A 22,755-nucleotide genomic window follows, 5' to 3' on the forward strand; every position below is an offset into this window, starting at 1 on the left:
TGTTCTATGGAATAAGCTCCCAGCTCATTCCAGAGAGGCCAGCACAGTTTCTACCTTCAAAACTAGCCTTAAAACATTCCTCTTTGAACAGGCGTTCTGCCAGGCTAGCTAGTAATCAGAGAATATTCCCTCCCCTGTGGTCCTTGTGAGGCTAGATTAATAAACTAATATTGATGCGTTTAAATATAAATTTAGATTTTCTATCATGGTTATTATTCAGATCAGCTCTGGGGTTCTGTTCTCTATTCTCATTTACTTCTCCTCTCTTCTATTCTTTATTATTTATTGTATTTAGTTCTCCATGCTTTTGTTGGTGCAGTTCCATTCACATGTTGTTCTTCTTTCCCACTCTCCTCTGGGGAGCGGGAGAGATTTCAGATCCCAGGTGGATCGCCCACCGTCCCACTCTTGGCCGTGGACCACGCCCCCGACACCATCCTGCATCTCTGAGTGAGAGTGATTCCTGCTGGGTCGTCTGTCCTCCTGCTCCTGGTCGTGGACTGCACTTCTGCTTCATCATCATCACTCGTCCCTCAGCTTTATCTGAATGAACTCTTTTAGATACGTAGTTGTAGAAGCTAATCTTTCTTTAACAGTTCTGGTATCTCCTGTCCGTCCTGGGATAGGATCTCTCCTTCATGTGGGAATCCCTAAGGTTTCTTCTTTTTTCCTGACTCAGGTTTTTTTAGGAGTTTTTCCTTACCGGGAGGGAGGGTCTAAGGGCAGGGATAACCAGTTTTATTTAGTCTATTTAGTTTTTAGTCATTGTTCATATTTTATGACTAATTTTCTGCTTTTGTAAAAACTACCTGCATGAAGCCCAATGAGGCAAATTTCCTTTGTGATATTGGGGTATATAAATAAAACTGAACTGAATTGAATTATGAAGAGAATTATGATCTTATTCTTTTACTCTGTGCTAATGCTAGCGCTAGCCTCAGCTTTGGCCATGAGACGTGGAGCTGCAGAAGATCTTTTCTCACCAGTTAAAAGTTTCCTAAATTTCAGTTCTCACATAATCCTGTAAACAGAGCAAAAGTCAGACAATTCCAGCGTGTCCGACATTAAAGTCAAACTTATTCCTGTTTTAATGTTTTCTACTGCAGTCAGTGAGCTGCTGTTAGCTCAGCCGTGGTCCTAACATCACTCCTCTTTGTTATTGTTCACAACTGTGTCTGATCTGCAGAAAATAAAGGTAAAAAAAGATCAAATTAATTGAAAACTTGCCAAAAATACGACAGTGACTATTTGCACGTAATGTTATAAAACAGTTCGCCCAGAGAATCTGAAAATGCGTGGCTTGATAGCTGCTCTGAACATTTACACTGAGACAAACCATTCCTGTTTTTACAATTATTCCCTAACATATCCCGTAGAACAAGTACATTTATCCTGGGAAGTGATTAAACTGCATACGGGCAATGTAGTGACCTGTGTCTTGACATCTAAGGTATTAAATGTGGACAGCATGAATTTCGATCGCACTCAAAATATGTGCAAATAACATCAGCCAAAACAGAATCCATTAGAATATAATAATATTCTATATATTATATTTAATATCTACTCAAATGAAAGTCAATATTTTGAATAAAACCTCAAATATAGAAGGCTTATTCAAATTTTACGATCTAAGAGAGAAGTACAGTTCAGCAGGACATTCATTAAATAAATATTGTACATTTTTCTGTCATAATTGGTAAGGTTAATTTTTATAATGTATGTAAAAATGTGTCCAACAGCTGTCAGCTTTGTTGTTTTAAATACAAACACTGGATGTAACCATTCACTTTGTCTGCCCTGTTGCCATTTTGTCACAGCAGGAATTATTCTTTTGACATCACCATGAAAAGAGTCCATTACTACTCTTGTGGTTTATTTACCCTCAGCTTTTTCCCAATAACACTGTTTCTGTTGCTCATTTATATTACATTGTATTTCAGCCTTTTACTCTATTAATATAAACTTCTAATTCTAATTTATCGAGTATTTTTGTTGATATTTTCTACAACTTCCAATACAAGTTGTTATTTTTTTTAAAAATGAATTCCTTTTGTCGCAGAGGTAACTTTTAGCATAAAACAAGCAATTCCGTTTAAAAAAAAACAGCCTGGATGTGTATCATTTGTCATAAAGACAGCTCTTGTCGAATCTTTTTATTTCTTTTTTGTACGTTCTTACACATCTTTGTCATGTGCACCATTTAGACTTGTATTTAAGTAAAAGCTTTCAGTTAAGACAGATTTAGCAGTTGATTTAGTTCCAGTACCAGAAGTGAAAGTTTTGAACATTTGCAACAAAGTAGCATAAAATTAAAAGAACTGCTACACATAAAGAAGAGAAGGTATTTATTTATTTATTGTTGACTCAAAATGCTTTTTAAATAAATAAATTTACATAAACAGATGCATAAACCTATCAAGGAATTCCAAACTTATTTCAATGTAAAGTCTGATCTATTAAAAATGTTATCGATCCTAGCTGACCCAAAACATTTCTTTTTTTTTTTTTTGTATTTTAAATGGTTTTACAAAATTAGAAAATAAACTAGATCATTTATTTCATGAATACACCCTAATATAAAATATATTGGTCCTTTGTCACAAATCTTTTAAAATAAAACTAAATTTGGTAAATGTAACAAGCGATGCAACCATCTCGGTCTCACCACTCAATAATCTCTGCCTCCATCATGTTTGTTTGTTGGTTGGTTAGTTTAAGGCAGCGGTCATTCAGATGAGCCTCAAGCCGTTTATTAACAGTTTGGTGTAAAATCTGCCAATACAATTTAGTAGAAGTCCCCTTTCAATTGACAAAAATGACCTTTTTTAGCTGCATTCCTGAAGTAAAGTTGATGACTGTAATACTTTACTGCCCCCTGCTGGTACTGCCTCCAAGAGGAAAATGGGATCAATTTGTTTCTCAATTGAATGCCGTTCAAAGTTCCATCACTAATGTTCTATTATTTTACTTTGTTATAAGGTTAAATGTCCAGCTTTAAAGTCTTACTTTCTCTTATTCACTTTTTTTTCTTTTAATTATTTCTTTCATTTATAGGAAATGAAACAAACAGCAGTGAATGGAATTAGTACTTCAGTGGTATCATTCGGTTTTCTTGCAATATCATTGCTTCATTCTTGACCAGCAGAACAATGGAGTTTATTCTGATAAAAATGGGAAATTTAGGTTAAGTCTAAAAAAAAATAAAATAGTTTATAGCAGTGGCGGGCCGTGCATTTCACACCTAGGCCTTCAGTAGTGCTCCATCTGAATCAATCCAACCCTCATTAACTATTTTATGGCAATAAAACTTCTAGTGCAGGTACAGCTGCCACACACACACCAAAAGCATAAAAATAACCTGATAAAATTTCAATATTATGTAGGGAGATAGCAAAATTTTACTCACCAAAAATCCAGATTATTTAAACACAAAATCCATCCTTTCTATCCTCAAGATTTCAATCACTCTGTCGTGCAGAATCCGTGCGTTTCTCAGATGGAAAGTGTTCCGTGGCTGTGATAAGCTGGAAAATGTTCTGGTATTCCTGAAGCCTCTTGTGGTCGAGGAGGGAGACAAACATCAGTTTTTGTGATCTGGTCTGTGTCTGGAAAATAATATTGTCGGTAGTGCGCGCGAGGATTTTGCGCTGCACGCGCCCGCGGTGCGTTCAGGGGCCTCGTAGATTTCCTCATATCAGCTTCACTCCCGCTCAACGGAGTCACGGAACTCCTTTACCCGTGCCAGACAAAACTGTGCCACAACTTTACCCAGACATTCATTTTCCACCAAAAATCAGACGATGATACGCTTTCCACTGGCAACATCTTCAAACCTGACACGCCGCTCCTCGGCACCTGTGTCCGTCACATAACGCAGAACCAGAGCGAGCTGCGAGCTATCCAATCATAGCACGTGAAAATGATGACGTTTCCGTGCGCCTGCTAGCTGGCCTTGGTTTTGCCTACTCCAAATCTGATTGGTTGAAGCAACAGTTTGGTCGACAATTATTGTATGCTACAGGGCCCGCAGAACTGATTGTGAAGGCCTCCGGGCAGATTTCTTTGACCCTAGCAACAAATGGTGCTGCAATGTGATTGGTTAATGCTTAAATAGGAAAATACACGTCTGGAAGCAGCGCAACCAGGGAGACAGCAATGAAAGGACGAAGACAGAGCATTTGGAATTATAGAATACGTATTCACGGAAATAAATAATAATTAATATCAGTCTGTGATTCAGATATTTTTAGGCCAGCAGAGAAGGCCTTGCAGGCCCTGACGGCCCGCCACTGGTTTATAGCAAGAATCTCCTTTAACTAGGGGCAACATTTCAGGATCAGCTTTATTGGCAAATTTGAATTCTTCCACTACGGCTTCTTCCTCCCCCAACATTTGTCTCCTTAGTCAGCAGGTTATGGAAAAATAGTGTCTTCAAATATGGAGGTTATAGTGCTGTCATGGGGTTCATTTTTTTTTTGCAATTAATTAATTGTGACCTGTAATTAATTTATCAAATTGATCAATTTTAATCGCAATGACTTTTAACCTAACAATTGCTGTTAAAAGCCTCATTTTGAGGTAATTTATTTAAATTTGTGAAATTAAGTAAGGCACAGTAAAAAAAAATTCAAAATAAAACTAAAAAGGTTGCTTTGTTAAGTTTATTTTTTATTATAAAAGACTTCCAACCTTTACTTTTGAAACCGCAGATGGGTCATTTTTTTCAATCTTGAACAAATAACAAGATTAAAAAATAATAATAATAATAAAATAAAACAAAAAAGAAACCCATTAAGTTCAGAGACTCTAATTCACCACATCAAAAAACAGTAGGGGCACTTTCGGAGCAAACCAAGAATACTGAACATGAACTTCTTAATACCATAATTCAAATGTTTATTTACCTTATTCCACAGTTTACCACAACAATGAGACAGCAGAAAAGACATGAGAGTGATTTGATAGTTTTCTTTAACCTGTTTGGGTGAATTTGATCATTTTAAGACTGAGATGAAGCAGAAAAGAAACAGAGAAGAGAATCCAAGAAGAAAGAAATGAAACACCACAGAGGAATTGAACCATGTAGGCCAGGAGTCTCCAACTCGCAGCCCGTGGGCCATCTGCGGCCCCCGGTGTATAAAGATGACACGGGACTCGGTCCGCTGTCATTAGCAACAACTTTATTTCTGTAACTTCAGACTCCCAGCACTCTGTGCTAAACCAAAGCATCATGGAACATGTAGTCCTCGTACTACACCTCCTCCTTTTAGCTTGAGTCATACTTTCTTTTAAGTAAACACATGAAAACACTCTTAAACTTCAAGTATTTCTTTTTAACCCAAAAATGCTGTTTTCTTTAAAATAACAGAACTTATACTGAACCTTTTTGTTCTTTTACATCAACACCTACAACTTATATTCAGAATTGCACCCATGCATTGTAGTCTATTAAGTCCTTTTCACAGATCCAATCTATCAGGAAGTTTGACCAATCGGCCCAACCTCGTAACAGTCTCGGTGGGTCGAAGATGACTTCTGTTTCTCCGTAAAGTACCCCTGTCAGTCTCTACCAGATAAGATCTGGGAGTACTTGCAGGTCTGATGACTGCGCCGGTAGGTCCTTCAGTAGTGATCCAAACCTTCTGTCCAGATGTGAGTTGTGGCAAAGGTCTTGATCTGTGTCTCCTGTTGTAGTGTTTTACCTGCAAACGTCTTCCCTCCTCATCCTTCCTTCGAAAAGTGTGAAGGTCGGGCCACTCAGGATCCATTTTAGATGTTGGTTGGGGTAGGGAAGTGCGCAGGTTTTTCCCCATCAACAACTGGTCTGGTGAGAACCCATGCTCCAGCGAAGTGGCTCTGTATCCCAGCGGTGCTTTGCTTTGGTCCGTTTCCTTTCTCCATAAGTCCTTTATAGTCCGCACAGCGCGTTCAGCCTCCCCGTTGGCTTGAGGGTAAAGTGGGCTGCTGGTGATACTCCTCTGCAAACTTTTTGAACAACTCAGATGAAAATTGTGGGCCTTATCAGACACCACCGTCTCTGCTGTTCCATGTCTTGCAAATATCTCTCCAATAGCTCTGATGGTGACTTCTGCTACTGTGCTCTTAAGTTCAGCCACTTCGATGTATCTTGAGAAGAAGTCTATTATCAGAAGATAATGTTTCTTGGACCACTCAAAAAGATCCATACCAACCCCTCTGCCATGGGCGGTCTGGGACCTGAGTTGGTAAGAGAGGCTCCTGGCTTAGTGGTCTGTGTGTTTTGCAAATCTCGCACCTGTCCACCATGCGACCAATATCCGTAGAGATGCCAGGCCACCAAGCAGAGTCTCGGGCTCTGGCTCTGCATTTTGAAATCCCTTGATGTCCTTCATGCAGACGCTCCACAATGTCTGCTCTGAGTGCTTTTGGTATGACAAGTCTCGGTCCTTTCATCAGAAGGTCGTTTGCAACATGAAAGTCTGTTCTGTGTTGCCAGTATTTCTCTGGCCATCCTGCGAAACAGTGATCCATCACCTTCTTACAGATTTCATCCTCCTCTTGTGCTGTCTTTACTGTCTTCAGTTTCCTGTCTGAGGCTGGAAGCCCCATAACCACACTGTCAACAAAAACTTCCACCTCTTTCTCAAACTGAAGGTTACCTGCAGAGGGTGGACCAGCTGGTGGTGCTCTGGACAGGGCATCAGCTGTGATGAGGTTCTTTCCTGGAACATGAATGATGTTGAAAGTGAAGCGTAAAAGTCTTAAACGAAACCTCAAAATCCTCGGAGGAAGATCATCCAAGCCCCTCGTGCTGAGAAGAGGGACCAGGGGTTTGTGATCTGTCATTAAAGTGAACTGCAAACCCATTAGGTATGATAACAGTCTTTCACATGCCCATGTGACTGCTAGTGCCTCATTTTCAATCTCTCTGTGTCTGTTAGTCCTCTTGAAATGTATGTAACTGGTCGCCATGAACCATCTTGCTGCTTCTGTGTGAGAACGGCTCCAATTCCGTATGGCGAAGCATCCGCTGCGACTCTTGTTTCTGCTGTGTTGGAATACTGTGCAAGTATTTCTTGTGAACTCAGTGTGTCTTTTAGTCTTTGAAAAGATGTTTCCTGGGGCTCTGCCCAAATCCATTTGTTCCTTTCTTTTTGCAGCTCCTTCAATGGCGTTGTTATTGTCGCGAGCTGTGGCATGAACTTTGCGAGGTAATTGGCCATGCCCACAAGACGTCGTACATCCGCCACACAGGTTGGCTGTGGCAGCTGTTGAATCGCTTCTACTTTGTTTGGGTCTGGCTCAATCCCGTTAGCGGAATCCTTGTGACCAACAAACATGATTTCTGTCTTTGCAAACTCACATTTTTCGTTGAGAGTGAGACCTTCTTTTTGAAACTTTTGGAGAACACGGTGCAGCCTTTGGTCATGTTCTTGTTTGTTCTTGCCATACACAAGCACGTTGTCGGCATGACAGATGACTCCCTCGAAGTCCTTGAGCATTTGAGACATCCTCCTCTGAAAATGCTCCGGAGCCAATGATATTCCAAATGGGAGGCGGTTGAAGTGATACCTCCCAAAGGGAGTGATGAATGTCTTGAGGGGTCTTGACTTTAGAGTTAGAGGGATTTGCCAAAATCCTGATCGAGCGTCCACCTTTGTAAACACCTTGGCGTCTTTCATCATTGCTAGTGTTTGGTCTACTGCTGGGAGGATATGACGTTCCCTTTTTACCACTGCATTTAAGGGTGTGAGATTGACACATATCTTCGGTGGCTTCCCGTTTGGCTTGGGGATGACCACCATGCCCGAACACCATGCTGTTGGCTCAGTATCTTTGGAAATAACTCCCATCTCCTCCATTCTGCGTAGCGTTCCACTGTATTTTTCGAACTCAGACCACCTAAAAACAGGTCCTGTTCGAAAACTACTGTACGTAGACAGTTCAAACCAGGATTAAAGAACGCTCTCGCGAATCGGAAGCTGTGAATCGGAAGCCAACTTCAGCATCGTAAATAGAGTCGTGGATGTTAGCGTGCTCTTCTGCCGCGTGTACCAAAACGATCATTTCAAAAATGTCGTCCAAACGTCTCAAAATAGCGTCTGCTGACAGATCGCCTGTTTCTATTTGATCCGCTAAGCTCAGCAAAGCTACACGGATGTCACCGAAATATGTCATCTTGGTGATTGTCTGCGTTACTGTCTGGGTACGGTGCGACACACAGTAGAGCAGGAGTCTAGGCATACAAGTCGATTTCAGAGGATCAGCCAATGAACGTTTAGATCCCACCCACTTTCAGTGATTGACAGACAGAGTTATTATTCGGAAAAAGCTCATCATGAAATAAATACGTCGTTCTGAAAAACAGCATTGTGAAATAAAAAGGACACTTTGGAAAACAGTAATTTTGAAATAAAAGTTTCTACAAAAAAAACCCCACATGATTATAATAATATCCAACATGAAAAAAAAATTATTATAATATATATTTTTTATTATGAAATGTTTTTAACATAAAAATTATGTTTTAAAGTAAAAATGACACATATTTCATAATAAAATGGTCCATTTAAATTTTAATGAAATGTATTTCATAATAAAATGGTCAATTATTTATTGAAAAGACTTTTATTGGAGTGTTGCTTGATTAAATAATGTTGTATTTATTTATTTACTTATGAACAGTTTGGGCTTCCATAAGGTATATGGCTCTGGAGGCGGGAGATCGGCAGGCTGTCCAGCACCTTGAAGCCGCTGGAAGTGCTTACACACTGAATGTGATTTGCGTGCCCCGCCCCTCTTTCGCTGCGTGACAAATTCACAGCCTGCCACTTGTAAAAAAAAAAGCGTGTTTCTGATGCCACGCCTGATGTGGGAGGAGCTGCCAGCTCCATCCATGGATGTCTCACTTAAAATGAATGAGAGACACATATGGAGTTTTATTTATGTCAAAACTCTACGCAGAAATGAGACATCTCCACACATGCATCAAGCATTCCTCGTGGACAATCAGACCCTCGCGAGCGCTTATTCCTCCTCCACGAGCAGAAAGAATCCTCGCAAGAGAGACTGAATACTTCCGTGCACGTGAGTGATGCGCGCGAGCAGAATCTCAGTGAGCGCGCTGCTCTCAGCTCAGAAATGAAGGAGGAGCTGTTAATACAGACATTTGAAACTGAATAAAAATAGTTTTCTCTAGTCCAGAGTTTGTCAGTTATTTTCTCTTATGCCCCATGAAGAACTTATTCTTTCACGCCCCCCCACAACTTTCTGCTGGAAATATCATCGTGTCATTGGTTAATTTGCTCAAGTTAAACGTATATCTATTCAAAATATTATTGTACCTTTACTATCATTAAAAAGATTTAAAAAAAACTTCTAAATAATTTGTTTTATTAATATTTATTTATTTATTTTAGAATCCTTCCAAAACTTTCAGACAAAGTAAAAACAAGTCTTTCCTTGTTTCCCTCCACAGTACTGATGAATCCTGTCTTTTCTCAGAGATTCCGTTTTTTGGTTCACTGTAAACAAATGGATTTTTAGGTTGTCTTTGCTATATTTAATTTCATTTTTCAATTCATTTATTTCTTTCTCTCATGTGCCATCATAATCTACAATAAACAAAAGGTCATACACACAACATAAAAGAAACAGAAGCAATGTAACACATGAGTGAAAGGGAGCATGATGAAGACCAGCTCTTATTATTCATGCCCCTCAAACAAAACACTACACAACTTCGGCCTTCCAGATCACATCCATCTAAAAAATCACTTACATCTTTTTTTAAAAACAGCTTATCATTTTCAAATGTAACTTTTTTATACAGTCTTTTTAACAGCAGGATTGTTTGTGAAATTTTTATTTCAATGATTAAGGAATCCCACAGTTTTATTCCAGAAAACACAAAACCTCTTTGCTTAAATGAAGTCCGAGCAAAAGGTAAATAAAAGTCTCCTTTTCTTCGACTATTACAGTAATTAATTTAAATTTCCCACAGATATGCTCTGGAAGCAATCTGTTTTTGATCTTCCACATGGTCATAACTGTACTTAACTGAACAAGATCTGGAAATTTGAGGCTGCTGGTTTTAACATAAAGTTCATGGGTGTGGTCTCTTGGTCCTGAATGATTTATAATTCTCACAACTTTCTTTTGTAGTAGGTTTAATCTATTGGTGTAACACTGGCAAGCCTTTCCCCACACCTCATTGCAATAGAGGAGGTATGGGACTATTAAAGAGTTGTATAGTATGTTCAAGGCATTGTAAGAGAATATTTTTGATAAAATTCTAATTCTATTTTACTCTTATATGTAACCTTTCAATGAAGCTCTGTAACCTTTGAATGAACCCAGTGTGCTTATTAACACATGCCTCTGAATGCATTCTCAGATGTTTAAAACAGTCTGCAGCTTGTTAGAATTCCAACTTAGGCAGTGTTTGATGTAAGACAGATTTGAATTGTCCTGTGTGAAAGAAATTGTTTTATTCTTATCATTGTCTAAATATATTTTAAAATGTTAATCCAAGCTGTAGCCTACAGATGACCTTTTCACCTTTTAGGAACAAATGTAAGTGCCTTCTCCTGCTTCTTTTCCCAAGCTAAGATGAAAGGGTTTACAATATACCGTCTCCAGCAGGAGGGCAGGATGCTGATTGAATGTAAACATTCCCAAAGGGTTCCTTAAATGACATCCTCCTTAACCGAGGGGTGTAAAGGCATAAATAACATGTTGACCCCGAGACAAATGCAGAAAGCGGAGGCCTCTGAGATAATGATCAAGAAGGTCAGGACATGTGACATGTAGCATTGTTTGGAGGAGGTTTGACCAGCCCTATAATATGTTTGGGTCCCGTCAGTTCGGAACCCTCTAACAGAGCTTTCCCTGCACGCTCGGGTGCACCGCGTGTATTTTTCTGATGTTGTTAATAAACCCTTGTGTTAATCTTAAGATGTGTCTGTTCCTCCATCGGATTCTACATTTTTCCACAACAGGCATCTTTATCTAGAATGTGTTTTACTTTAACTAGGTTTTTAACTAAGTTTATTATCGAGTACAACTCCTAAAAATTTTATTTCATAAACGTTATTAATGACAAATTCCTCAATTTTAATATTTCTATTTTCTCCATAATTTCTTGTTCCAAAAATCATACATTTAGTTTTTTTTCCCAATTTAGAACTAATTTGTTTGCATCAAACCATCTTTGTAACATAACCAGTTCATTTTCCATGTTTGTAATGACTAATTCTAAATGACTCCCTGAACTGTAAACAATCGTATCATCAGCAAATAACAGATCCTTTATATTTTTTTAGATTTAATGGATGTCATTAATAAATAATAGGACTGTCAGATTTAGCGCGTTAAAATCGCGTTAATCTGACACGTGCTTGACGCCGACAATTTTTTTGACGCATTAATCGCGGATTTTCCATAGACTATATATAATGGGTGGACCTCATAGTTCGATAAGTCCATTATTTTTATAGTCAATGGGATTTTCTCATACCGCGCCCGCGGGCGTCCCGCCCTAATTCACCAGCTGCTCTCACTAGATCACGGGCGGGTCTCCAACCTCCGAGCTGTGAGCTAAAACCGGCCGGCGCTAGGACCTGGAGAGCTCCTGCACCCTTACCCGGCTCCGGTTCGCGTCCAGTACCACGTCTGGTGGTACCGGCTCGCGTCCGGCGCCGCGTCCCGAGAGCTGCGGACCCCCGACGTTCCGAACAGCAAGCGCACCGGGGGACGTTTTAAATGTTCTGGAGGTTTAAGCGTGATCCAGCCCCAGCATAGCGGTCTGTCTGCCGGCATATTCATGGCGTGAGCTCCGCTGGACACGTCGCTGCATCGAGCTGCAGCCAGAGAACGCGGCGGCAGTAACAGACTGTCAAACTATCCACAGAGTATCCCGCTTTTCTCAGTCTTTAATGTTTTAAAAAACAAAAGTTCATTGGAAATGATAAATCTCTATTTCATTTATTACTGTAGTTCAGCAGAGGAGGAAAAGATTTGGTCCTGACAAAAAATGAACATGAAAGTGTTATGGAAATTTTATTTTTGATGTTTTTTATTTTATTTTACTGAACATTGATTGAAATTTTGAATTTAAAATGCCCTTCACTTGCACTTGGGCTTTTGTTAGGCATTTTATGTTACAGCCTTTTATTGTTAAGAAAGTTTATCTCAATACAATGTTACAAAATAAAGTATTTCTGATGAAAACTATTAATTTTGTCATTCTTGTTTTCATAGTTAATGTAGAACTACTAAATTCCATGAACCACACATTTTTTTTCCTTAGAAAAAGGCCAAATGTAAATTTGCGATTAATCGCGAGTTAACTCTGGACAAAATGCGATTAATCGCGATTAAAAAAATTAATCGCCTGACAGCTCTAATAAATAATATAAATAGTTTAGGCCCGATTATGGAACCTTGTGGAATTCCAGACAATGCTGTTTCACATTTTGAATTATTAATCTGAACATTTTGTTGTCTGTTTTCAAGGTAACTTTCCAGCCACCTGAATACAACACCTCTTATACCATAATTGCCCAGTTTTGCTAACAAAATACCGTGGTTTACAGTATTAAATGCTTTTTGCATATCAAGAAATAAACTAACCATGAAGTGTTTTTTGTCAACTGCAGCAAGAATCTCGTCTGTTAAATGAATGAGTGCAGTAGAGGTTGATCTATTAGATCGAAACCCATACTGATATTCAAAAAGTAATAGATTTTATTCCAAGAGAGACATCCAACTTTTTCATGAACCATTTTTCTATTATTTTTGAAGATCGTGAGAGTACGGATACTGGCCTCTAATTAGTAAGTATGTGTTCATCGTTGCGACCCCGGTCTTCTCCTCTTCCAGGCCTGTGTGTCTTTGTTTGTGTTCTCCCCTTTTTGTTTGCAGGTCCTGGAAGAGTTGGAGTCTCCACCCTCTGAGCGGACCTGGTCAGTCCCACAGAGGGTATAAAAGCTGCTGGGAGTCATGGCGCCGCCCTCCCACCTGGCAGATGAAGCTGCAGCCTGTCCAACCATCAGCATTATCTTTAGTTTAATTAGATTTATGTTAAAATAAATATTTGGTTAAGCTTTACCTAGTCTCCCTCTTGTTTGTCATGACTTTTATTCGAGCCGGTCATGACATCATTGTTTTGTTTAAATATTGGGATTATCTTGGCTACTTTCATTTTGTGATGAAAAGTTCCAGTTCTAAAAGAAAGGTAAAAGATGTATGTTTAGGGTCTGAGAATGCAATCTATTGTCTTCTTTTACTATAATCACGTCTATCCCATCACAGTCCTTTGACGTTTTATTCTTCAATTTTCTGACAAATGTTAGAATATCATATTCTGTAATTTCATCAATATAAATAGAATTTAATATTTTCTTTGTATTTTTTGTGAACTGGCGCTTTCAGTATGGATAAGGATTTCTCTATGCTTTACAATATTAAACTGATTAAACTGATTTGGCATTTGAGTTTCATCATTTATGACATTCCTTCATGCACAAAATATTCTGGTATTCTTTTACCATGCGCATTTCTTTTAGTCACTTCATTTAAGGTTTTTCATATCTCCTTATTGTTGCGTTTATTTTTTTTCTATTTTATTTGTATAATAATCTTTTTCAGCTCTCCTCATTATTGTTGTTAGTCTGTTTTTATAAATTTTACATTTTACTTCAAGAGATTTTGTTCTGTATTTTACAGAATTCCCATACATTTTGTTTTTCTTTCTCCATGTTTTTTGTAAGCCTGGTGTTATCCAAGGTTTGTTAACTAATTTGTTCGGTTACTTAACTTGAATGGGCATTTTTATTGTACAGGTTAAAATATTTTTTAACAAAGATTGCATAGGTCTCATTCACATCTGGTACATACACACAAATTAGAAATTTGAGTTAATGGCTTATTCAAATTAAAAATGCAATTTAATGAAAACTAATATTTTTATATGTAACAAAGTAAAGAGCTTTTGTTAATCAATCTAATTTTTCACCTTTTCCAGTTTATTATTTTAATTAAATAAAAAAATGTACTCTTCTATTCTATTATATTCTATATTTTCCCCAAACAAATACTTGCAGCTCAACCCATAAAGACCCAGACCCGTGTTTCCTTCAAAATCATGTGGGAAAAAACCACAAACCAAGTTGACCACAGGAATATTTGAAATATATTCTTATTTTACATTAGAAAATGCATAAACACTTTAAATGAGGTGCTGCAAAACACTCAATATAAAGTTTACAAGATAGTTCATACATTTGTTAAGCTTGTTATTAATATGACCTTTGTTGACATGGTCTCACTTTAGATGTTAATGAAACTTATTAAGTGTTATTATGTGTTAATTAATCTAATTCTGCTTTTTGTGCTAATACATGTCTATTTAACACCCTATAAACTATAAATGTTTGTTAATGTGTTGAAAAAGCTTGCTAAGGAGAATAAGAATCTTGTTATAAAGTGTTACCAGAATATCTACATAAGATGCACACACACATGACCTTAGAACTTCTTGTTTGCACATTTTAAAAGAGTACATACATACATGCTTATAGGATGTGGAGCATGCACGCCTGTCTGAGGAAAGACCGCTTAAATGTGGGGAGGGGCTTTGCCCTCATGCTCTGACTACAGAGAGGCTTGACAGAACCACTGATGTCACTCAAGAACATTTATTAAGAAAAATCTGATTAAAGCAACAAGTTGGTTTAGTGAATATTACCTGGATTGAAAACTTAAATTTACATATACTGAGGACTCATAATTTTACTAGAAATCACCAAGTTATTCACTCCATGGAAACAAACTACTTTAAAGTAAAATCACAGAATTCAGATTATTTTGTAAGATTTATTTAGATAATTGAAAGAATGGTTGCAGGATCAAAAAGATGATTGTTTTCAGTGTATGTGGATCTAATTGTTTGGATGCACCAGAATGGAGTCGAGCAGGAGACTTTGGCCCGCTCAGCATATTTTCTGCATCACAAGTACAGGGTTTCTCAAACCGTGTTTCCTCTGTTCCTTTAGCTTCAGATAAAGAAATACTTAGGAATGCAGTTTTAGGCTTAATTTCATTTGTCTATATCCTTCATCATCAGAAAAGTGTCAGAAAAAACACACAAAAAACATTTTTTATCAAAGTGGGTCTTCACTAAACAAACATCTTAAAAGGTTTTCCATCTGTTTTCATGACAATCTGGTGAAAAATCCATCAGTAGGGTACAAAACACAGAAAAGATTGGATATGAAAATGTTTTGGGGAATAAAAGTCTCTGGAAAAATAGTCAAAAGAACAAAACATATAGGATTGTGTTTAGAATATCAGTGCTTTCAATTATTGCATCACTTTCAAGGTTTAAAATGGTTTAAAATCCATCTAAAGCTGAAAAAGAAAAGTTTCCACAGACAGACAGACCTGAAGAAACATATGTAGCATAAGTGATCTCCAGTGTCACTGCAAATGTCGACATGTTGGACAACAGTACCCTCTGCTGACTGTTTGGATTACGCACACGTCGGTTGTGATGACCAGGTTTGATGCTGGCTCTGCAGTTGTTAATAACCACTCACCTTGACAATGTAAACAGTTCTGCATGGTCAGATGGATCAATGTCAGGGATACTGCAGTCTGAATTCGTTTTTCATTGTTACAGCAAAAAAAGGATTTGATAAGTGTCTACTATTACTGCATGAAAACCTAGAAAATATACTTTGACAACTCAGTTTTGGAGTGTGTTTTTCTTTTCTTATTTTCACAATGAAAGAGAATGTATTCAACGGGAGTATACCTGAGATTCTTTATAAACCTTCTGATATTTCATAATGTGGCTTGGAAAATCCAGTCATGTCCTGCAGAACAGTTAGGTTAGCTTTGACTTAAGCTGTTTAACCTTATTGGACCCTGAGAGTTCAGCTCCAATTTCCAACCCGTTCCTCCTCTAAGTCACACAGTTGACAGTCTGATGGAGGGAGATCTGGACATTTTCAGCAGTGATGTTGTAAATGCTGTAACCTTACGTGCTTGTCATTCTCAGTTGTCCTTTCAGAAAAAAAAAAAAAAAACAATAAAAAAACTTGATATTTAAAGTTCCGAGCTGGTAACCAGCAGTTTCTGCAGTGTGGCTCAAGCAGCTCACTTTATATTGATACTGACATATGAGTTTAGAGGAGAAGTGGCTGCTGACCTGTCAAAGTACTGGAGAATGTTTATGAACACATCATCCTTTAAGACATTACAACTTAACCCTGAGTGGCAAAAAGGAGACAGAATTCCTGAGTTTTCTTGGCTGAACCATGCTAAAGAGTATATGATCAAACCGTCAAAGGATCAGAGCTCATCACACAGACAGTTTTAGACTAACTGTATTATTGATATGAAGATTCGTTCACATGGAGAAGAACATCTTAGAGCAAACCCAAAACATGAGCGCAGCACCGTGCTGTAAGTCCTGACTACCAGCGATCGCAGATTCGTGTTGTTGGCTTATGTCGCCATGCTGTCGGCTTCTGTTGGCTTTTGTCGTCCTGTTGTCGGCTTTTGTCATTGTGCTTCGCCTTTTGTCGTCCTGTTGTCGACTTCTGTCGTTGTGCTTTGGCCTCTGTCATTGTGTTGTTGGCTTTTGTCGTTGTGAGCCGTGTCGGCCACCTCATCCTCTTGATATTTCTCTTTTTTTTCCCACATGTTTTGTCAAACGTCAAATGCTTGAAACATCTGATTGAAAGATTCTCCCAAGTCTGTTTTCAGGTGAAAGGGGTGCGGCCTTCCAACCAGCTTACTCCTATTGGTGAGACTTCTTACCATGGAAATGATGACTCAGATCAACTCAAACTAGTCACTGCTTACTGACGTTGACTGGTTAAAACATGGCAGCATATGAATTGTAAAAAAATCAGCAACTGAATTGACTTCACTTGGTAGGAGCCAGAATAAGCATTGTTTATGGGTGACATCACACTCACTCGGTCCAGTTCTTATTTACAGTCAGAGTTGTCCATGGTTGGACTACAGGAAAAGAGAACATTTACCACTACAGCTTTGTTTTATGAATATTTAATCATAAAGTCGTATGTTGTGTGGAAAGGTGAATACAGTTTCTTTTAGATCCACGAGTTGTACAATGAGTATGATTTTATTCTGAGCAGCAGTTGAAGACAGACGTCTGACTGCAGGAAAGAACATCAGGAAAACAAGAAAAAAACTGCAACAGGAGATGAAATAAAAGACACATATCACAGAAGTTCTGTTCTCCTGCAACTTGTTGCTGCCTCTGGAATGGCTGTCAGTAAACTGTTCTTCGTTTCAGGATGTACGGTCTCCGGGACTTGGCTTTGGGCCCAGCTTGCCTCTTCAGAATGTAGGGGGACTTCCGTTTCAGGGGAACATCGCTGTTTTCCTCCAGAGAGTCGTAGAGCAGCTGTGGGGCACAGAGACATGCGTAAGCGTCTACCAGGTGACGGGGGGGCTGCAAGCAAACCGTGGTCCCAGCTTCAAGCAGGTTCACAGGTGTTGTGTCAAGATTTAGAAAAAGACTGAAACACTGAGGTGTTGGGGGGGATTATAGAACAGGATGAAGAGAGAGGCGGAGTCTTGATGAGGTGTGTTTACAGCTCAGCTCAGGGCTGCTGTGAGCCTGTGAAGTGTGTTCCAGTGTGAGATGTTGTGCTGGATAAGTCTTGAAGTGTGTTTTTGTGTCTCTGCAGAAAGAACTGGAACTAAAAGGCTCTTTGAAAGCTTTCCTGGGAGAAAACGTTTCTGCATGTTTACTGGGGCTCAGTTTAATGTTGCCGAGACAAATTTTCTCTGGAAGTCTGTTGGCTCCGTAATTAAACTGAGATATTCCTCTTTTCCTTCCTTCTTTCTGTTTGCTGCAGAGATTCAACACATAAAACATTAATGCTGTTTGGCAAAAACTTAAGACACAAAGTAAAATGTTTTGACATTAAAGCTTTTTATAACTATTTTATAACTAATTTGTGTTTTTTTTCCTCTGCAGAATATAAATCAACCAAGTATTTTTTTCAAATATTGATGAATTTTTCTGAGGAAAACCACTCTAAAGACACCTTATTCAGATTCATTCTTCTGCCTTGTATTTACTCATGATGTGGAAGTATCAAGAACTGATTCAAACGTGCTTCTAAAATAACATGAGGGGCCTTTGCGGGTCATGGCAGTTTCAGCTCAGCTGTCATCTAAGTTGCATTAAAAAATAACCCAAAAAAGTGTTTATGTTGTCTGCATCTCACCCGCTCCTCGCGGCTCTGCAGCGCTCGGCAAACATGCTGCAGGCTGAACAGCTCCTCCAGCAGCTGCAGACTGGCCTCCCCTTCCTCCCCGTCCTCCTCCTCTCTGCTCCATGTGCCCTCCTGGACGCCACTCACTAATTTGCACAAACTGGAGAGCTGTAACTGCCAGTAGGGGGCACTCTGCCATTCATGTCTAATCTAGAAAGTAAAAAGGAAAAACATCCTCATAATCAACTGCTGAACTTTCATGTAAGTGATCATTTTAGACCGTCTTCATAGCTGTTCAACTGAAATAACAACAGGGAAACTGAAAGCTGACATGAACGTTCCTCAGAACATTCTTTTTTTCTTCAGTACTAATACAGGAGACATTTTCTGGCTAATCTCTACATATTCAAAGTTTTTAAACATCTTTGGAACTGTCTTGAAGTTGAGTCATGTAAAATGTTTCGCCGTTCCTCTATTCATCACGCCACCTGGATAAAAGAGAATCTCGAGATTCTCTTTTATCCATCTTTAGAACTGTACAGGTTTGGGTCTCATATTAAAGTGTTTCTCACTACAACATCTGGGACATGTTGAGCAAATGTGAGCATGAAGGTTCATCCAGAAGGACTTTTCATGGAGAGGACACGGCTCTTCTCAAATGTGAGAGGCGTAACCTCTTCATGCCGTATGTCACTCATTTGCTACTTACTTTCAAATCTGGAACTCCACTTAATTTAACACGACAGAAAATACATTGAAAAATATTTTTTATACAGTTGGAAACAACAGCAAGCATGAAAGGGTTAGATGACAACACCCCATCCCTAATTTAAGAGCAGCAGATGCAACAGAGAATCAAAAAATGAGATTCATTTAAAAATGAATAAAAATAAGCAGACACCGTTCTGAACCTCTCAAAAAGGTGAAAAAGGCTTTTGAAACAGCAGCAGTCCTACAGGTGAGCTTCAGCAGAAACATGGAAGAGTTCTTTAACTTAAACTCCCATTCTACATGGGATACAACATCATGTTTGGTTTTTGTAAATAAAAGAAGTTTAGCAATTTAAAGGTTTTTGTTTGATCAATCTATGGTCTCTAAGTAAAGAGGGTTTGGAAGGGGAGCACTGAGGTCAGAATAAAAACATTAACATCTACAGATCTGGGAGCTCACACGCGGCTGTCGTCTGTAATGTTCTCCCCTCTGGTGGAATTTTTGTTTGCAATCAGTCTCATTACTTCTGACCAAACATTAGCAGTGATGAAGTATGATTTGACACGGTCATATTGCTTCATTTTTCATCTTTTATTCAACAGAAGAAAGGAAAGGAGGTGGGACTGGATCCCGGCAGGAGCGTCTCCCTCCCTGAACCTCCACGTCCAAAGTGGGAAATGGTTGGTTTCCTTTATCATGTCTTGGAGGACACCAGCAAATGGAGTGAGGGTACTGGGTTTGGTGTAGAAGAAATGCATCTTTGTCATTGTAAGCCTACATGTACATGATTCTCTGATGCTGTCGCTGCAGAAAGAACACGTACCTTGGAGGTGAGGAGACTGCTGATGAGCTCCTGCGCAAGTGTTTGCTGCTCCTGTTCAGCAACTGCAAAACCCAGGAGAGACAGGCGCAACATTCAGGTTAGATGTAGCCCGAATAACTCCACATGTCATGACTGTTCTCAGTTTAGATCAACCATGTGCTGCTCATGTTTAATAATGAGGAAGCCTACATTTGTCTTCAGTGTCAGAACATAAGTAACACCCTAACAAACTTTTTTCATTCTAGTCTCTGCATTGGAAGCTGATGCAGCTTTAAGAAACCGAAAGGATTTTCTGTTAAAATCCCCAAAACATTTAGGACTGAACTACAAAACCAAATGTCACTAAATCTGCAAAGGCAAATACTCTTTAATTTGTAAATACTAAAAATGATCATTTGTAATCATTTTACTGCTTATTCACTTTAAAATTCATGAAGCAATGCTACAAAACATAGAACCTGTTCCAAATTACAGCCCACGCCCTAGAATGACTATAAAAGTAATTTAGGGGTAACATAAATTGGAACATGAAGCAAAAACGTTTATATATACATGTTTTAACCCTGAATATTATTTGCAGCTATGAAAACTAAATTGTCACTTGTGGTTTTGCCTTTTGTGAGGATGTTAAAGATAGTTTTGAGCCAAAGTGGTTTGATGCATATCTGCATCAACCTGTGTCACGGGGCTAAAACATAAAGAATAAACCCTTCTGGTGGAGTTTTTCATGTCAACGTAAAATTCATTGATGTAATAAAATAATGTTTCCAAACATGGATAAAAAACAAACACTGCAGTTTGCTTTGCCTAGCATAGAAATTTTCAGACTGACTTCTTGCTTTACAAAGTAATTGTGTTAAAATGGGTAATAATTTGTGATACTAAACTCTGCTGCTGTCCTCACTGCAAATCTGACCAATTTATAACTGTAGCCACTATATTAAATTGTTGCTTTAATAAAATCAAATGTGCTACTTCCTTTTGTTGGTTTGCATTAATGCACATTTAAGCACATCTAATATCCTCCTGGGTCAGAACGAACAGAGGCAGGTAAAGCACCTGTTGCATGCAGAAAGTCTCTTGTTTTTTTTTCTGGGAGGGGGGGTCTGAGCCCCTTTGTTGCTGTAAATGATGCCATGAAAGATCTCTGTACTCACCTGAGCAAAGCGTGCCACATGTGAAACAGAGAAGGAGCATGCATGCCAACTGCAGCTGCATCATCGAGAAAAATAAAAGAAGTCACCAAAAAGAAAAACGTTCCAAACTGAAGAGTTTTAAGAATTTAGGCCATAAGAATTTGGGAGCTAAAAATGTTAGAGGCAGATTCCGGTTGGCGAGCCTCCTTTTTTTTTTCTCTTGTTTTATTCTCGTCCAAGAAGGTGCTTGTGGTTTCCAGGTTGGCTGTGAAGTGCGATGGGCTCCATTCCCTCCGTTTATAAGAGCCAATGTGATGTCAGAGGATCAGTCTCCTCACCCCCACGCGCTCCTCTCTCATCCCCATCTCCTCCTCCCCACCCACTTCCATGCCCCCCTCCTCTCCCTCGCCTCAGTCTCCATCATCTTTTCCATCCCGTCATGGTGTCACCGTCCCATCAGACGTCACTTTGGCATCACAAAGCCAAAGGTTTTTGCGTCATTTTGGCAGATTTGGTTATCTTTCCCATGAATGCATCCAGCGTAAGGTTTACAGAGTATTTGTGTCCAATTGTTGTGTAGCACGAAAGATGTGGGCGGCTGCACACATCCCACTTAGTGTTGTTTCTGTTTGGGGAAAAATGCTCCGTTCTCTGGAAATGACGTGTCTGCAGCTCAGCTAGTAGTTCTCTGATCTGGACAACTAAATCAACGCTTCTGAAAGATTTTTGTGCAACAGGAGAAAGAATTCTGTTCCTACCTGTTATTACATAACCTACACGTTTTTCAAATCAAATCAAATCTGTGGTTACTCCCATTTATAAAAATAGAAACCATCCTGTTTGAAATCAGTTTGTTTAAGCCTTTAACACTGGAGCCCCAGTGTTTTCTTTGATTCACTGTAACTTTTCAACCATTAGCACGATCATTCCAGTAGATTGCGAAGGAGAAAAGCGGCGTGCAATAAACTTAGATTTTGTCTATATTCTGTGATAGTGATTTTATGAAGTTAAAGAAATAATATAGCATTTATTTGTAGTTTTTGGACAAAAGCGGTCTTTTATTGTTTATTAGGTGTCAGATGAACGTGGATTAGACGGCTATAAAGCAGAGCAGTGCACCTGCTTTGGTGGGCAGAGTGAAGCAGAGCTGACTGCTATTAGAAATCCAACAACATCATTATTTATTATTATTTTAGCAGTTCAGAGTGGACAGACACCTCCACCTGTGAGCAGATTCCAGCTGAAATCCAGCTGGATCAAACTTCTCCAAAAACCTTTTTCTTTGTGTTGTCAACCTTTTTGAAAGCACAATTAGAAAAATGTATGAAAAAAAAGTCAAATGGACAGCAGTGCTCTAGCAGGAGAGAAATTCTTTTTTTTTTTTTTGGTTATCCCAAACATTTTTGGGGTTTGCCTAGCAAAATCAATTACTTCTTTCCAGATGGAATTTCCTGTTTTTTCATGGTTTTATGTCTAGAGGGTGAAAGCAACATGGAAAAATGACAAAATAAAGATAGTGTCACATAGAAGCAATTGTGTTGATTAAAATGAGACCAGATAAGCAGCAGGTTGTCAATCAAAAAATAAAGGGGTAAATACAAAAATGAACAAAAATTGTTTTAATCCCTATAGGTTTCAAAGGGTTAAAAATAAACATTCTATACGTACGATGTTGTGTGATTTCATATCCTTACTATTTGCAGATAATAGGAGGTTGGCAAATAGTTTAACTAAAAAAAAAAAAAAGAATTACGATAAATTTTTTTTCCCAGTTTGCAATGAATTAGTTCGTTTTTTTCAATCAATTACCGGCCCAAATGATTATCTATTACTTTTGGCA

General features: G+C 38.6%; 1 protein-coding gene across 1 annotated transcript; it reads right to left on the reverse strand.

Moving 5' to 3' along the window:
• Positions 1-17,045: 17,045 nt before the first annotated feature.
• nts (neurotensin) lies at positions 17,046-21,271 on the reverse strand. The gene is made up of 4 exons (XM_024281994.2): positions 20,937-21,271; positions 19,780-19,841; positions 18,258-18,455; positions 17,046-17,425 (listed from the first exon to the last, which is right to left on the reverse strand). Exons 1-4 carry the CDS (start codon positions 20,998-21,000, stop codon positions 17,291-17,293), a joined length of 459 nt encoding a protein of 152 aa, XP_024137762.1. The 5' UTR covers positions 21,001-21,271; the 3' UTR covers positions 17,046-17,290.
• Between the last annotated feature and the right edge of the window lie 1,484 nt (positions 21,272-22,755).

The sequence above is a fragment of the Oryzias melastigma genome, linkage group LG6 (assembly GCF_002922805.2).
Source record: "Oryzias melastigma strain HK-1 linkage group LG6, ASM292280v2, whole genome shotgun sequence".
Classification (NCBI taxonomy): domain Eukaryota; kingdom Metazoa; phylum Chordata; class Actinopteri; order Beloniformes; family Adrianichthyidae; genus Oryzias; species Oryzias melastigma.